The 17,879-nt window shown below is 47.2% G+C and overlaps 1 protein-coding gene across 1 annotated transcript in view; it reads right to left on the bottom strand.

The window, feature by feature from the left end:
- Positions 1-9,362, bottom strand: part of LOC121232745 — a 15,582-nt gene extending 6,220 nt beyond the window's left edge. The window contains exons 1-4 of the mRNA XM_041121147.1: positions 9,212-9,362; positions 3,368-3,750; positions 1,840-1,975; positions 1,456-1,540 (exon numbers count right to left, since the gene is read on the bottom strand). Of these exons, the coding sequence (XP_040977081.1) occupies positions 1,456-1,540; positions 1,840-1,975; positions 3,368-3,750; positions 9,212-9,362 (755 nt within the window). The remainder of the gene's footprint in view (positions 1-1,455; positions 1,541-1,839; positions 1,976-3,367; positions 3,751-9,211) is intronic.
- Between the last annotated feature and the right edge of the window lie 8,517 nt (positions 9,363-17,879).

Genomic DNA, 17,879 nt, shown 5'->3' with positions numbered 1-17,879 from the left:
CAACGCCAGCCGGCTCCAAGACAGACCCGCTGCTGGCCAAGGCCGAGCCAATCAGCGACAGTGGTAGCGCCTCTGGGATAACATATTTAAGAAGGGGAAAAAAAAGTTGCTGCGCAACAGAAACTGCAGCTGGAGAGAGGAGTGAGAACATGTGAGAGAAACAGCTCTGCAGACACCAAGGTCAGTGAAGAAGGAGGGGGAGGAGGTGCTCCAGGCGCCGGAGCAGAGATTCCCCTGCAGCCCGTGGGGAAGACCATGGTGAGGCAGGCTGCCCCCCTGCAGCCCATGGAGGACCCCACGCCGGAGCAGGTGGATGCCCGAAGGAGGCTGTGACCCCGTGGGAAGCCCACACTGGAGCAGGCTCCTGGCAGGACCTGTGGACCCGTGGGGGACCCACGCTGGAGCAGTCTGTTCCTGAAGGACTGCACCCCGTGGAAGGGACCCACGCTGGAGCAGTTCGTGAAGAACTGCAGCCCGTGGGAAGGACTCATGCCGGAGAAGTTTGTGAAGGACTGTCTCCTGTGGGAGGGACCCCACGCTGGAGCAGGGGAAGAGTGTGAGGAGTCCTCCCCCTGAGGAGGAAGGAGCGGCAGAGACAACGTGTGGCAAACTGACTGCAACCCCCATTCCCCGTCCCCCTGCGCTGCTGGGGGAAGGAGGTAGAGAAAATCGGGAGTGGAGTTGTGCCCGGGAAGAAGGGAGGGGTGGGGGGAAGGTGTTTTAAGATTTGGGTTTATTTCTCATTACCCTACTCTGATTTGATTGGTAAAAAAATTAAACTAATTTCCCCAAGTTGAGGCTGTTTTGCCCATGATGGTAATTGGCGAGTGATCTCTCCCTGTCCTTATCTCGACCCATGAGCCTTTCGATATATTCTCTCCCCTCTCCAGCTGAGGAGGGGGAGTGATAAGAGTGGCTTTGGTGGGCACCTGGCGTCCAGCCAGGGTCAACCCACCACACTGATGTTACAGTTACTTACTGCTAACTGAACTCCAAATTAGAGAGCGACTACTGAAGTATTTCAATCCTGAACTTTTTTTGTGGGCAAGAGGGGACTGGAATGCATTTCAAGAATTGTCTCACAAAACTCCACGCTTCAGCGCAACCAGCAATTTCACTGACTCACAAATAGAGGCAATGCTACACAAAGCATACCTTTTCAAATGTGGACATTTTATTACAATACCCTCTGTGTTCTGTACTGTCTACACTTAACAGAAACATCAGAGCTTGCTATACATTCTATCTATTAGCAATGAGTGAGCTTTTTATTATTGGCAGCATATTCCTTTGAAGATATAAGGCATCATTTATTTCCACAATATATTTAAAAAGAAAGACCATACCACGTTAAGTGTACTAAATAAGAGTGTTAACTTTGAATGACGAATTTTATAATTCAGTGAAATCCATGCAAGATTTCACATTACACTAGTCTGTAATAAAATGTCATACCTGAATCGACGGTAGACCCTTTTCAAGTGCCTCATGCGACCAGTACCAGTGGTGTTGCGTCTTTTAGCCTTTGCGCTCCAGTTATCTAGAACACAGAAGTTACTGTTACTCATCTGCACCAAATAATTAGTTGCACAGTACATTTGAACAGCACAACTATTCAATCTGACAGAAGCAAAAGAAAAAAAAATAATTATAAATTAAGTCAATTTCTGTGCAGTAATACTGCACATGTTAGCTGAAATATAGTTAAATCAGTGTTAATTTCAAAAAAAGCTCCAAACACTGCAAGATGACGCAGTATTCTTCCTTGGTTGGAAAAAAGCCAGACTACTGAAGATGACAAAGAAACACAAGTTTTTTAAACTCAAGTCTGTTACTTACACTTTCTCTTACGCTTAGCAGGGTAACCACATTTCCCACAGGTAGATTTCTGCAGATGGTATGCCTTGGATCCACATCGACGACACAAGGTGTGTGTCTTATTTCGTCGCTTACCAAACGAGGATGTACCCTTCGTCTGAAAAACATTTCAAGACATTGCACGTTGTAAACATCATTAGCACTCACAAGTCACGTAACTCAAAACATAAGCTCCTCTAAAAAACACACGCAAATTCACGAAGTCCAATAAACGTGTCAGAGGCACACTGAAACACCAACTCAGTTTCGCCTATAGGTATCCTCCATTTTTAGAAATCAGTTCCTTACACCTCTCTTTGCCATTCCTACCCCCCCCCAGTGCTGAAATAAAACAAAGCTACCAAGTGGTTATCTCCAACTCCCTTCTCATCTCCCCCAAATTCATCACTGATAAACAGTAAACTGCTTTTTCCCGAGGAAAGGTATTTATTTCACGCAGATCACCACACGGTACGCTCACCACAAGAGGCTTTGGCGACCAAACCCCCTCTTGATACGTTATCTGAAAGGTTTGCCTCATCCCCCAGGGAGAGCGCCCGCCTGGCCAGGCCCACAGCGAGCACGGAGGAGACCCCAAAGGAGACCCCAGAGGCACCCTGGCACACGGCCTGTGCTGGTTTTGGCTGGGATAGAGTTAATTTTCTTCATAGCAGCGAGTATGGGGCTGTGTTTTGGATTTGTGCTGAAAACAGCGTTGATAATGCCGAGATGTTTTCGTTACTGCTGAGCAGCGCTTACACAGAGTCAAGGCCTTTTCTGCTCCCCGCCCCGCCCCACCCCACCCCACCCCACCAGCGAGTAGGCTGGGGGGGCACAAGAAGTTGGGGGGAGACACAGCCGGGACAGCTGACCCCAACTGACCAAAGGGATATTCCAGACCATGTGACGTCATGCTCAGCATATAAAGCTGGGGGAAGAAGGGGGAAGAAGAAGGAAGGGGGGGGATGGGACACACACATTTGGAGTTATGGCGCTTTGTCTTCCCAAGTAACTGTTACGTGTGATAGAGCCCTGCTTTCCTGGGGATGGCTGAACACCTGCCTGCCGATGGGAAGTAGCGAATGAATTCCTTGTTCTGCTTTGCTTGTGCACGCGGCTTTTGCTTTACATATTAAACTGTCTTTCTCTCCGCCCACGAGTTTTCTCACTTTTACCCTTCTGATTCTCTCCCCCATCCTACTGTGAGGGAGGTGAATGAGCGGCTGCGTGGTGCTTAGTTGCCGGCTGGGGCTAAACCACGACACGGCCCCATACCCCACCGCGGCCTCCCCGCCCAGGACGAGACGCCCCGCGCCCCCACCCAGGCCAGGAGCGGCGCCCACCGCCAGGCCCTCAGGCCCTGGCCCCGCAGCGGCGGCCCCGCAGCAGCCTCCCCGCAGCGCCGTCCCGCCGCCGAGCCCGGCCACAGCAGGGCCGCCCCGCGGCCGCACAGGGCCCGGCGCGGCAGCAGATGGTGACGGATACCCCACGCCCGGGCCCCAGCGCTCACCATCTTCTCCGGGCGCCAGCACCAAAGAGGCTGGGCTAGGCCCCGCCCCGCTTCCGCTATAGCCCGGCAAGCGCTTCCGGGGGCGCGTCGGGAGTGTCCGGCTAGGCGCGGCGGAGGGGTCCGGTCCGGTCCGGTCCGGTCCGGTCCGGTCCGGTGGCCTGGCTGGGGAGGCCCGGCGCGGCAGAAAGCGAGTGCTCTCCTTGACTTGGCCTCGCCCCAGGTTGTGCTCAGGAGTCCCCTCCGTGTGGTGGCCCCTTCCCGCCAGGCCCGGCCTGCTGGGACAGACCGGAGTCCCCGAAAGCCCTGGTGTCCTGGGTGAGACCCTCGGGGGCCCGGGCTCCAAAAGCTCGGTTGTCCCTGGTGACACCACCCCAAAACTGGTGCTTATTAGGGCGTCGCAATGTGTCCTAGGCCATGGTGCGACTGGTCCCAGAAATAATGACTAGGGGGTATCTATGTGTAAATATGTCTCTACCTGGTCAAGAAAATATTTAACACACCTAAGTTGCCTTACTGGCACATAATTTTTAACTCTAATGCATCTTCTCTGCAATAGTGCCTATGCTGCTATTCACAGGTACCTACAGCTCCACTTCAGGCTGCAGAATCAAGTCCTGGCCCTATTCCCACGTTCAGTGAAAACTTTTCATGACTGAAATTCAGGGACAGGGTATTCTTGGCTGTAATACATACTTTCAAAGTGAACTGCCTTAAAAAATAGGCAGCCCCTACTGCACGCTCTGCTTGTCCATGTCCCCCCCCCCCAGCCTCCCCCACGCCACGTGACAGTCTGCCTGCAGTCTAAAGCACCGCAATGGACATCATTAATGCAAAATCATTTTTTATTCAGATGCACCATTTAAATTCTCACATGCTAGCCTACTACGCATCTTCAGTAGACTCACAATCTATAGGCAATTTTATCTTAGAAGAGTTAATTTTGGGGAAATAACATGTACAGAGAGAACTTGAAGAAATTTGTGTTTATCTTATCACCAGTTCAACACCTACTTGTCTCAAACAAAGTCAGAAATTGATGATAAAACCAATTTATTTAACCTTGATTGTAGAATTATATAACCTTGTGTGGAATAATTGCTGGAGGTGACTTATTGATATGTCCACCTCTTAAGAGAAGGTAAACCTCCAGGGTGGAATGCGGCGGATATGCAAGGAATCTGTTCCATAATAATTCCCTAAGCAACATAACCTGCAACCTTAGATGTTAGCAACACCAGGGGAGCTTGGTATGCTGACTCTGAGAGAAACAACACGGAGGGTGGAGCGGAGTGGAGACACCGCGGCCAGGCTCTGTGATATCATCGCAGGGATGGGAACTGGATGGTACTATGGAACTGATAAACTGCATAGCTGTTACCCTGAGCCAGCCCTGAACCAGCAGTTTTTCATTTTCTGTCAAAATTATGTTCTCTGGGTGAACTTTGCTCATTATAATCTCATTATAATACCAAAACACACCTCCATTCCGAAGGCTACCCGCCTTCAAGGTGCGACCACCCCTCACTGAGCATGCGCTCTGAATTTCTCTAGCTCATACCTTTAAAAGTAAAGCGAGGAGATTTTATACCAATCGTCATAAAGGTATGTATGACTGGAGTCGCTCAAGCTCCACCTAAAAATAAGAAAGTAGTATAAAATGGCTTAAGAGAGGAGGAATGCTAGGGAAGATACCATCGTAGACAAGTCGGGAGGACATTGCTGACTTCTGGGATCAGTTGACGGGCCGAACCTCTCTTCCCCCCCCCATAGGGATGCCTATTGGGTAAGATTCGAACCCTCGGTTATACCGAGTGCTTCCCCGGGAAACTCAGAAATCTCTATAGAGTTTTTCCTTAATTTAACGCGTTTGTAGTCGGCTGTCTTATTCATATTCTTGGTACTTGCACATGCTTTGCAGACAGTGTATTTATCACCGGCAATCCAAAAGAACCTGCACTTCTGTTGCTTTAATAAACTGTACTATTCATTAATCTAGCCGTGAGAGTTGAATGTGACCAAACTCCTTAAGTCTGGCCATGTTAGTTCATTGAACGCAACTAGATGAAAGTACATTGCGCTATTTGTGCATCCGTGATCGAGTTAGTTCAATATATTGAACGCGACCGGACTTAGAGCGTCGAATTGGGCATCACTCAGAATCTAAGCCTAGCCGCCCCCAGCCCCTCTGATATCTGAGGACAAGCTGGAACGCAAGGGGGTTTATTTTCTGCCAAACTTCTTTACCCTTTAACGCAACATCTTGTCTAACAGCTCTTGATAAAAGTATGTATTTATCTGGCAGGCTAGATCTTATTCCTTCTGCTTCTGGTTTACTGAAGCTGACTAAAAATGCAATTATTCCAAAAATGAAGCTGTCTGGACCTGCCACAAGCCAGCAAACTGTGAGGAACTCTTCCACGATGAACGTGTGGACAGCTGAACCCCTGTAACATGGAGCTTGCTGTCCAGAAAAAGGCACGATCCCCAAAGCAATTAAGCCGTGTCCGACTGCTGCATTTTCACTCCTGGACAAACCAGCCTTGTACGGTTGTCTCAATATTAATTTATCCTCACTTGTTTCCTGAGCGTGGCCTCTCACTGAATTCCTTTGGTGCTGATTTATGTGCTGGGAGGCTTTTGACTTCTGCTAAGGTTGAGGGATGGGGCTGTCCTGGGTTCAGCTGGGGTAGAGTTAATTTCCACAGGAAGCTGGGAGGGGGCACAGCCGGGACAGCTGACCTGAACTAGCCAAGGAGCTATTCCATACCATGTGCCATCATGCTCAGTATATAACTGGGGAGCGGGCTGGGGGTGCTCTCTCGGCTTTCGGTGGGGGAAGTGGCGGAGCGTCGGGTTCCGGGTGGTGAGCAGTTGCACTGTGCATCACTCGCTTTGTATATTCTTTTATTAGTACCGTTGTTGTTGTAACTTCTCTTTTTGTGTTGTCCCAGTAAATTGTCCTTATCTCAACCCTCGAGGTTCCGGTTTTTTTTTTTCTTTTCTCCTCCCCATCCCACCGGAGGGGGGCGGGAGGAGTGATCAGAGCAGCTGCGTGGTCCTTTGTTACTGGCTGGGCTGAAACCACGACAGGGGCAAAAAGCCATTTTGACTTTAGCTGCATTGTTTCCAGATGCACAAATGTGTGGCCCAGGCTGTTCACTCAGCTCTTTCATTTTGATTGGTAATTTCCATCCCTGGAATAACACCTAAGGCAGAGAGGTCTTTGCTCATATTCATTTTACCTCACCTGAAAATCCAGGCATTTAGTTTAGTTTATATCATTCACTTAGTCTGGAGAACTGGGGAAAGGAGGTGAAGGGACGGGAGTTGCCAGTAACCTTCCTCTTGAGTCAATGATCTCTCCATGCAAAAATATCCATCCAATTGTCACTCTTTATCCAGTTTCATCTGTTTCTTTGAAGGCAGGGTTGGAAAGTGATTAAAAAATAATCCAGTTATAGTCAATGATAAAAGAATATGGTCTTTGGTATGTAGAAAACACACAATGCATGAATGGAAGGAAGGATACTGCCCTAAATGCAATGTGAATGAATGAGTTGGCAAGACAAACTGGAGGACAGGTTATCTGGTCAAGGTAGTAGGAGCTAAGAGGGTCCTACTTCTCTTTGTATTCCCCTGTGCCTGGATGCCACTCCTCACGTGGTGTGGCAAACGGGTTTGCTGGCCATCAGCCCTCTCAGCATCACTGGCAGAGCCAAGCGTATCAGCAACAACTGCATCTTGAATGGACTTTTAAATGTGATATGCAACACACCGCATTATTAGATGCCTGAAACCCTGCCTGCATGTGGGTATTCAGCTGCTGCCCCAGCGAGAGCTACTGCGTGCTCTCCACAGGCAGACCTTGCAGCATGCAGCGGCTCATTGCACGGCACCCCGCAGCTGTGGCAATGCAGACAGCCTAGCGATCTCATTGCAATAGCACGATTTCTCAATTAAAAGTACGCGTATGTTCGACTGTCGTGGTTTAACCCCAGCCAGCAAACTAAGCACCACGCAGCCGCTCGCTCACTCCCCCCCCACCCAGTGGGATGGGGGAGAAAATCGGGAAAAAAGCAGCAAAACCCACGGGTTGAGATAAGAACAGTTTAATAGAACAGAAAAGAAGAAACGAATAATGATAATGATAACACTAATAAAATGACAACAGCAATAATGAAAGGATTGGAATGTACAAATGATGCGCAGTGTAATTGCTCACCACCCGCCGACTGGCACCCAGCTAGTCCCCGAGCGGCGATTCCCCGCCCCCACTTCCCAGTTCCTATACTAGATGGGACGTCATATGGTATGGAATACCCTGTTGGCCAGTTAGTTTGGGTCAGGTGCCCTGGCTGTGTCCTGTGCCAACTTCTTGTGCCCCTCCAGCTTTCTCACTGGCTGGGCATGAGAAGCTGAAGAATCCTTGACATTAGTCTAAACACTACTAGCAACAACTGAAAACATCAGTGTTATCAACATTCTTCTCATACTGAGCTCAAAACATAGCACCGTACCAGCTACTAGGAAGACAGTTAACTCTATCCCAGCTGAAACTAGGACATCGACACATCTCCTCGCTTTGGCATCAGGAGGGGACAACCCGTGCTGTGGGGAGCGCTTAGCCCTAGCTTCCCGCTATCTGCGGGCACAGGCCCCGCGGGCGATGGCGGTGCCAGCCAGCAACACGGGGGAGCTTCAGCTTCGAGGCAGTGCCACTTCTGACACTGTGGGAGCAGCTCGGAACACCTGGCATTTGTTTTCAAGAGTGACCGTTAGAATTTGTTGTGCTGCGTGTTTGCCAAGCCTTTGAAGAACTAGTTTCACAAGGTCAGGTTGGAGGATGGCCTTGTGTAGGCCTGGGAAGATGTGGCTGAAGACAGTCACGAGTATGTCTATGGAATGTTTTTATCTTTAACTGTTCTGAGGACTGGCAAACATCCCAGCTGGGCCAGATATGCCCTCCTGTGTTAGTAGCATTGGCTGTGTGCCGTTAGTACTTTCTGGATCTTTGTTGAAACATATATAAGTTGGATTCTTTTGTGAAATAAAGGGAATCTTGCACAGAGAGTTTGAGCGCTTAATTGAGTCTCCGCAGATGGTGACCCCGACGTGATCGAGAGAAGAAGCCAGCACGATTAAGAGAAGAAAACGGTGTGATTGAGAAAACAAGAGGTGATTCCCCTTCACTGCGGAGACCATGTAATCTAACGGGGAGAGTTTTGAAGAAGTGGCCACGACTCCGAGAAAATAGGTAACAGCAACCCCTGCGGAACGGGTGAGTTGTGAGATTGCGGTAGCATGGGGCAATCAGTTTCTCAGGAGCATAAGCTCTACTTAAATGCTTTGCAGCAGATTTTACGGGCCTCTGGGTGTAAAATAACAGAGGGACAAATTGCTTTGCTTTTAATATGGGTAAAGGATAATTGTAACTGCTTTCCCACAAAGGGAACTTTTGATAGCAAGGTTTGGGAAAGAGTCGGGGAACATTTACAAACGCGAAAAACTTTGGCCTTTGGTGTATCAGAAAATTTAATTGTGACATGGAGATTTATTTATGCTGCGCTGGTGCATTTACAGCCGGCAGTGAAAATCATACCAATACAGCCTGATACTGCTTTTGAGGAGACAGTCTGTAAGCAGGCCGCTAATGAGCAGGATTCTGATTCTGATAATAATTCTTTTGTATCAGGCAGGGTGGACTCTGAAAAAGAGCCGGATTTATATCCCTCATTATCTCCACCACCGCCTGCACTAACACCGTTAACGCACCCACCCCGCCGGCAGGCAGACAGGCAGGCAGCGGGCGGGCAGCACGGGCTCCGCGGGGTCGCCGACCCTCACCACCACACACAGGTCCCCGCCGCCCCGCCGCTGCCTCCCGCCGCTTTCGCACCCCCTTCGCCGCCGCCGCCTGCCGCGGCCACCGCACCTTCGCCGCCGCTGCCTCCCGCGACCTCTGCGTCCGCCACAGCCGCCGCCATGCCGCCGCCATCCCCCACCCCCCCACCCCAATCGCCTGGTACTCCCTCTCCAGGGTTTGCAGAACTTAAAACAGAACCTGGCTTTGCTGCACTGCCTGTAATTCCTTCTCCTACTAATCCCTCTAACTCTGTGCCTCTGTCTAATCCTGTGGCTCCTGCTTTACAGCGGTGCGGAGAAAACATTATAGTGCCTTCAGCTCCGCCTTTACCAGACTTTGATACTAAATGTGACAATTCACTTAATGATTTGGGAAAAAATACACACAGCTTGATGCAACGCTGTCGAGAAAAAGCTCTACAGCAAGGTGATACCATGTTCACTTTTCCTGTTATATACAAACCCCATACTCCACCACAGCATGACGGTTTACCTTATGAAATGATAAAAGAATTACGGAAATCGATTCGTGAAAATGGGTTACACAATTCATTTACAATGGGACTAGTGGAAGCAATTGGAGGAACTTATACTATGACTCCTTGGGACTGGAAATTGCTTATGAAAATGGTGTTGACTTCTGCTCAGTATTCTGTATGGCAATTAGAATATAATGATTTGTCAGTGGAACAAATTATGGACAACTTGTCATCAGGGATACTTATAGATCAAAACATGTTACAAGGAACAGGCCCTTACATTACACCTCAGGCACAAGCAGCTTTGCCAAAGCAAGTTTTCAATCAAGCCACTCATATTGCACTCATGGCTATACGACGAGTACCTGAAACTGGGCAAAGTACCACTTCATTTGCCTCTATACGACAGGGCTCTCAGGAACTGTATGTATCTTTTACTGATCGCCTTCAAGCTGCGATAACACGGCAGGTAGAAAATCAGGAAGCTGCAAAAGCATTATTATTTCAATTGGCTTATGAAAATGCAAATACAGACTGTCAGGCTGCACTGAAGTCAGTTAAAGGAAGAGCTACTGACATTGGGCAGTATATTAAGATATGTCAAAATATACGGACAGAAACTCATAGAGCTAACATGTTAGCTGCTGCACTGTCACAGCAACTAAATGTTCATCAAGTTACTGTGAAATGTTTTGAGTGTGGAAAATTGGGACATATGGCTAAGCACTGTCCTAAACGACAAAAATCCAAACGTGATAAACCTGTAAGTCACTTCTGCCCTCATTGTAGTAAAGGATATCATTGGGCGAATCAACACAAATCGAAATTTGACAAAGAAGGTAATCTCTTCCAGGGAAACTACAGGAGGGGCGTGAGACCCGGTGCCCCGCAAACCAACAGGGTCTGGAATTCAGTGGAGACACCACTAACCGATGGGACTGCTACACAAACAGGCAGCACGCAAGAACCATCTATGACCTCCAGCCCGCAACTACAGGGAGTGCCGGGCTGGATTTGGCAACAGCAGCCGACCTCTCAATAAAAGAACAGAGGATTTATATTGCGGGGACCGCAATATTCGGACCTTTGCCTGATGGCATGTTAGGATTAATAATTGGACGATCTAGTGCTACGACACAGGGAATAATTGTATACCCTGGAGTTATTGATTCAGATTATCAAGGGGAAATTAAAATCATGCTAGCTTCAATGCAAATTCCATGTACAATTCCGGCAAACACAAAAATAGCTCAATTAATATTGCTTCCTTGTTGGATACCTCAAAACATGCAAAATAATCGAGGCGACGGTAGCTTTGATAGCACCGGGAGTCCTTTTGTATTGTGGTCACAGGAAATAACACAGCAACAGCCGATTTTGAAATTGCAAATTGAGGGTAGATGGTTTTCGGGATTGCTAGATACCAGAGCAGACGTTTCTATAATATCAAAACAGGACTGGCCAACTTCGTGGCCATTGCAGATAGCTCTTTCTACAATTGTTGGTATAGGAGGCACTCGACAGCCCATGCGAAGTGCCAAACTTTTGTCAGTAAAGGGGCCTGAGGAGCATGACGCATGGATTCAGCCTTATGTACTTGACTCATCTGTAAATTTGTGGGGCAGAGATTTATTGAAACAATGGTACATTACCCTAACCACAGTCAATTCAAATTTATCCTAAGCGTCACTGATGTAAAACCCCTGCTCAAACTTACATGGCTAACCTCTGCGCCTGTTTGGGTCGATCAGTGGCCGTTAAAAGGGGACAAATTGATACAAGCACATAAATTAATTCAAGAGCAGTTGCAGCAAGGACACATTGTCACTTCAACTAGTCCATGGAATACACCGATTTTTGTTATTCCCAAAAAGTCGGGAAAATGGCGATTATTGCAGGATTTACGAGCGATAAATGCAGTGTTACAACCAACGGGGATTACCCAGCCGGGAACGCCAAATCCTGCAGTGATCCCTAAAGAGTGGGAACTACAAGTAATTGAGTTAAAAGACTGCTTCTTCACGATTCCTTTACATCCTGATGATTGTGCACATTTTGCCTTTTCAGTGCCTAGTGTAAATAACACCAAGCCTATGCAGCGTTATCAGTGGACAGTGCTACCTCAGGGCACGATGAATAGTCCTACTATCTGTCAGATAGTAGTTGCTGCAGCTATTCAACCGAGCGGAGACGCATTTCCAAATGCTATAATATATCATTATATGGATGATATTTTAATTGCAACAGAAACAACACAGTATTTGGAAAGTGTTGTGCAACATCTTGTAAATTCTTTGCACACCTTTGGACTTCAAATTGCTACAGAAAAAATTCAAACGATGCCGCCCTGGAAATATTTAGGGTGGATTCTTACAGAAAGAACAGTACAGCCTCAATCATTAAAGTTGCAGACAGATATACGAACTCTGAACGATGCTCAAAAATTATTAGGAACAATAAACTGGGTACGACCCATGTTAGGTATAACCACGGAGGAATTAAGTAATCTCTTTAACATTCTGAGAGGTGATCCTGATTTAACATCACCACGGATCTTAACTCCAGCTGCCAAGGAAGAGTTAAATTTAGTTTCACAAAAGATATCTACAGTACAGGCCTATAGAAGGGACTTAACTTTACCTGTTGATGTGTATGTCGTACAAGGTCCAAAACAACCTTTTGCTATTATAGGGCAACATGATAAAGTCGCTCAGAAAATTTTATATTTGGAATGGGTGTTTCTCTCTCACACTTTAAAGAAAACTATTACACAGCCTTTAGAAATGATTGTGACTGTGGTACAAAAAGCACGGTCACGTACTCAGTGTCTCATTGGTTTTGATCCCAATACCTTGTATCTTCCTTTTTCAAAACAAGTTTTTGATTACCTTTTTGTCCAATCACAATCACTGCAAATCGCATTGGCTGACTTCACGAACAAAATTTCTTTCTCACCGCCTAAATGTAAGTTACTGCAAAACCTTCACACATCAAACATCAAACCACAGATGATAATATCAGATACTCCTATTGTTAATGCTCATACAGTTTTTGTGGATGGCTCTGGAAAAACTGGACGAGGTGTAGTTGCCTGGCTAGATGATGGAGTATGGCAGACATCTGTTGTTCTGTTACAAGGTTCCACACAGCGTGTGGAATTACAGGCTGTTTTACACGCTTTAGCTTTATTTCCATCGGAACCACTCAGTATTGTTTCTGATTCAGAATATGTCGTACGTGTTGTACAGCGATTACCAGGATCTTACTTAAAGGAGATAAATGATGAAGACTTATTCAACAAATTTTTGGAATTGCAAACTCTTTTAAATAAAAGAGCTTATCCTTTGTTTATTTGTCACATTAGGTCGCACACTGTGCTGCCAGGACCTTTGACTAAAGGCAATGCCGTGGCTGACTCTTTTACTGTCGGCACAGTGCAATTCCACTCTGCTGTGGCCTCTCATTCCTTTTTTCACCAAAATGCTGCAGCATTGCAAAAGATGTTTAATTTGACAAAAGCACAGGCTAAAGATATAATTTGTTCTTGTCCAGATTGTCAGAGTTGCTTCTGATGCAGTGAGCATTGGAGTTAACCCACGTGGTTTACACTCTAATGCCATTTGGCAAAGTGATGTTACACATGTATCTGCCTTTGGTTCCTTGAAATTTGTGCATGTTTCTATTGATACCTTTTCCTCTTATATTTGTGCTACTGCTCATTCTGGAGAAAGGGCACGTGATGTTCAACGACATTGGTCACGATGCTTTGCAATTATGGGGGGTTCCTCAAACCATTAAAACTGACAACGGTCCAGGGTATGTAGCTAAATCTACTCAATTATTTTTGCAACAGTGGCAGGTATCCCATGTGACAGGAATTCCACATTCACCTACTGGACAAGCAATAATTGAGCGTGCGCATCATGCTTTAAAGTCCATGTTGCATAAACAAAAAAGGGGGAATATGCCACCACAAGAACAGCTAGATAATGCTATGTTTACTTTGAATTTTTTAAATCGCTCACCAGACTTAATGGCCAGCACAGCGATAGATCGGCATTTTAAAACTCCTGATTCTATTTCACACAGACCTAAAGTACTGTATAAAGATCCTTTTAGTGGACCTGGTTGGAATGGACCTGTGGAACTAATCACTTGGGGGCGAGGGTATGCTTGTGTTCTTCTTCCCACAGGAACCAAGTGGATTCCAGCTAAACACGTGAAGCCATATCATGAGCTGGCGAAACCACCCGGACAACCCAATCCTGCAGATGAAGACTCTGAATTTGAAGGAGAAGAGACAAATGAGGACGAAGCAGCACATCGAGAATGAAAAAGCTATCACACAGGGACATTTGAAGAGAATGCAACAACAAGCTAGCGAGATGATGCAATGTGTATCCTACTCCAAAGAACACCTTTTTTAGCATACCTGGCAATAGTGGCCAGCAACAGTATTGTAAGAATTCTGATCTTTTTTCTTTGCGGATGGGTTAAAAAATGGGATTTTGGTCCGTGGATGAACACTGGGGGAGAGGTAGATAGCCGAGGAAAACGCAGACTGCTGGATGATGACAATATGCCGCACGTACAAAGCCCATGAACCAATAGACAGGGTGGCTATGGCTCGTGCAGCGCGCCTGGCCAGCGAGCGCATGCGTCATAGGCTCCCTATGTTACAATCGAGGCGTCTTTTGGCACCCGCTGGCCACGTGTGCTGAAACCCGTTCCTTTGCAAATGTATAAATACTGGGATTTTTCCGAAGAGCATCGGGCTGGTGTACAGTGAGGCCACCGTTGCCTCCGTGGGGACACCCACAGAAAGCTGGCACCTACCGATTGCCGGGCTGAGCTCGCGGCGTAAGATGGCACAAGAATGTATAGAATCACAAAGATTTGGTGATGATATGTACTTCACATCCTTATGTTTTTGTAGGAACTCAATTTCTAGATGTCGCTTTATGTAACCATGCTTTTGAAACTAATCTGAATTAACCTTGGTATTTTAGCTGTTTTACTCATAAGAATATATCTGAACTAAGTCTTACAGTAATCATGCCAATATGATGTCGTGCTGAATTGTGGATCCCTGTGAATATGACAAAATCGTGGGAAAGGGAATAAGGATTAAGTCAATTATCAAGGCTTTTAAAGCGGACAATTAGTCACCCAAAACAATTTATAGGATGGCTCATTGCCTTTATAATATCAGCTATCATTATTGCAGCTACTGCCGCCGTTGCTACCACGGCGCTTGCGAAATCCGTTCAGACTGCTCACACAGTAGCTAATGTATTAGAAAATGTTACGGCTGAAATGAATACCCAGGTACAAATTGATCAACAATACTAGAATGATTGGATGCTTTGGAAGCAGTGGTAATTTGGCTTGGGCTGTATTGCGTTTGTGTGGCAAGGTTTTGGTAGCGGGGGGTTACAGGGGTGGCTTCTGTGGGGGCTGCTGGAGGTTTTCCCCTGTGTCTGATAGAGCCAGTGCCGGCTGGCTCTAAGACGGACCTGCTGCCAGCCAAAGCCGAGCCAGTCAGTGATAGTGGTAGCACCTCTGTGCATACAAAAAAAAAAAAAAAAAAAAAAAAAAAAAAGGAGAGAGAGAGGAAGAGACAGAAAAAAATAATAAAAACAAACGGCTGGAGAGGGGGAAGAGAGATGCGGTTGAGGAACACACAGAAATGGCAGCTGAAGAGTGAGAACATGTAAGAGAAACAACCCTGCAGACACCAAGGTCAGTGAAGAAGGAGGGGGAGGAGGTGCTCCAGGCGCCGGAGCAGAGATTCCCCTGCAGCCCGTGGTGAAGACCATGGTGAGGCAGGCTGTCCCCCTGCAGCCCATGGAGGTCCACGGTGGAGCAGATATCCACCTGCAGCCCGGGGAGGACCCCACGCTGGAGCAGGTGGGTTCCTGAAGGAGGCTGTGACCCTGTGGGAAGCCCGCGCTGGAGCAGGCTCCTGGCAGGACCTGCGGATCTGTGGAGAGAGGAGCCCACGGAGCAGGTTTTCTGGCAGGACCTATGACCCCGTGGGGGAACCACGCTGGAGCAGTGTGCTCCTGAAGGACTGCACGCCGTGGAAGGGACCCATGCTGAAGATCTTCATGGAGGACTGTCTCCCGTGGGAGAGATCCCACGCTGGAACAGGGGAAGAGTGTGATGAGTGCTGCCACTGAGGAGGATGAAGTGACAGAGATAATGTGTGATGAACTAACAGCAAAACCTCATTTCCCGTTCCCCTGTCCAGCTGTGGAGGAGAGAGTGATAGGATAGCTATGGTAGGTGACTGGTGTTCAGCCAGGATCAACCCATCACATAGACAAAATGCATTATAACACAGAATGAAATTACATTGCAATTGGGAATTTCAAAAACAAGGGCTCTGTGTAACTCCTTTACAAAGGAATGAAAGTGTATGTGATTGGAATTAGGTGAAGGCGCATTTGCAAGGTGCATTTGCTACTAATATTGCAGGAGAGACCTAAGACCTTGCACAGATATTACAAGATTGAATGGGAAATACACAAAATTAGCAGAATAAGGTGTTTTTCAAAGAATTGTCTAATACTGTTGAATGCTTAAATCCAAAAAACATGGTTTGAAGGTTTAGATTTGCGTATCTGAATTTATATTGCTATTGGAGGGTTATTAATCATTTGTGTGTTTGCAGCAATCAGAATCACCTGAGGAGCAGTACGAGGATTGCGTCAGTTCGAAGCTACAGTCCTCGCTGCCTTCCTCGTGAATCTGATGTTCCTAAACAAAAAAGGGGGAGATGTGGGAGCAGCTCGGAACACCTGGCATTTGTTTTCAAGAGTGACCGTTAGAATTTGTTGTGCTGCATGTTTGCCAAGCCTTTGAAGAACTAGTTTCACAAGGTCAGGTTGGAGGATGGCCTTGTGTAGGCCTGGGAAGATGTGGCTGAAGACAGTCACGAGTATGTCTATGGAATGTTTTTATCTTTAACTGTTCTGAGGACTGGCAAACATCCCAGCTGGGTCAGATATGCCCTCCTGTGCTAGTAGCATTGGCTGTATGCCGTTAGTTCTTTCTGGATCTTTGTTGAAACATATATAAGTTGGATTCTTTTGTGAAATAAAGGGAATCTTGCACAGAGAGTTTGAGCGCTTAATTGAGTCTCCGCATTCTCCTAGAAGAGAACTGAAACAGTGGCTCATACCCACCTGCTTCACCCTCTCCCAGTGCCCCAGCTCCCACCCCCTGCATTGCCTTCTTCCTCCAGAAGGTTTTTGACAGATGGTCTACCTGATGGGAAGCTGCCACCCCACCAGAGCAGAGGGGTGAGCAGTAGCAACCAGCTGCTGAGCAACCCTGAGAGTGTGGTAGGAAACCACTGTCCTTACAAATTGCTGCTGCAAACACTTACCCTCTCACTCACCCTGCACACACACACATGCACAGACATGCACATCTGGTCCCATCTCCTCCTTACCATGAAGATGAACATCCCCAGCGCTTCTGCCAGCAGCTCCCTGACGGTGCTGCTACAAATCATGAGCGCCTTCTGAATCTTCTCCAGCATTTTGCTCTCTGGCTCCAGCCTGCAGCCGCAGGAGCTCCTGTTGTGACAGCACACTTCATTGTGCTGAGCTAAGTTACCCTTTGAGAGTTGGCACCCTCCTTTCACCCCCAGACACCTTCATTCATTTGGTTAACAATAAACAAGCTAATAAAGTAGCAGCTAGCTTCAAAGTCTTCCCACACACATATGCCATCCTTTTAAAACTATATAGTTAAGATAAGGCTGCAATATTTCTGCTACTGGGGCATTGCAAACACTGTGCCTCTGCCCAGGAGCAGCCTATCTCCAGAGCGGTGGAGCTGTAAATAGCCTTGGTGTGCTCCTAAAGCCTCTGTCTTTCACCATAAGCTTTTCCACAGGCACTGAACAGGAATTTTGGCTGTGCTCTGCATTGTAACCCACTGGCTGGTGGCTTGGTGCCATTTTTTTTTTTATCAGGTGGGATTAGGACCATTTGCCTGTGCTTTGCAGGACTATTTGGATGCCCAGCCTGCCGTGAGGATGCTCTGCCTGAAGCTGGTGAGCACTGCTATCTGCAACCCAGAAGAGCACAATGCCTTGAGCGTTGCTTCAGGTTGGATATTTGCTCTTGCTGAATGCACCTGTGCCCACAACTCCCATC

The sequence above is a fragment of the Aquila chrysaetos genome, chromosome W (genome assembly GCF_900496995.4).
Source record: "Aquila chrysaetos chrysaetos chromosome W, bAquChr1.4, whole genome shotgun sequence".
In the NCBI taxonomy this organism is placed as follows: Eukaryota; Metazoa; Chordata; class Aves; order Accipitriformes; family Accipitridae; genus Aquila; species Aquila chrysaetos.
Note: the sequence above shows the minus strand (reverse complement) of the source record. Positions and strands in the feature narration are given on the sequence as shown.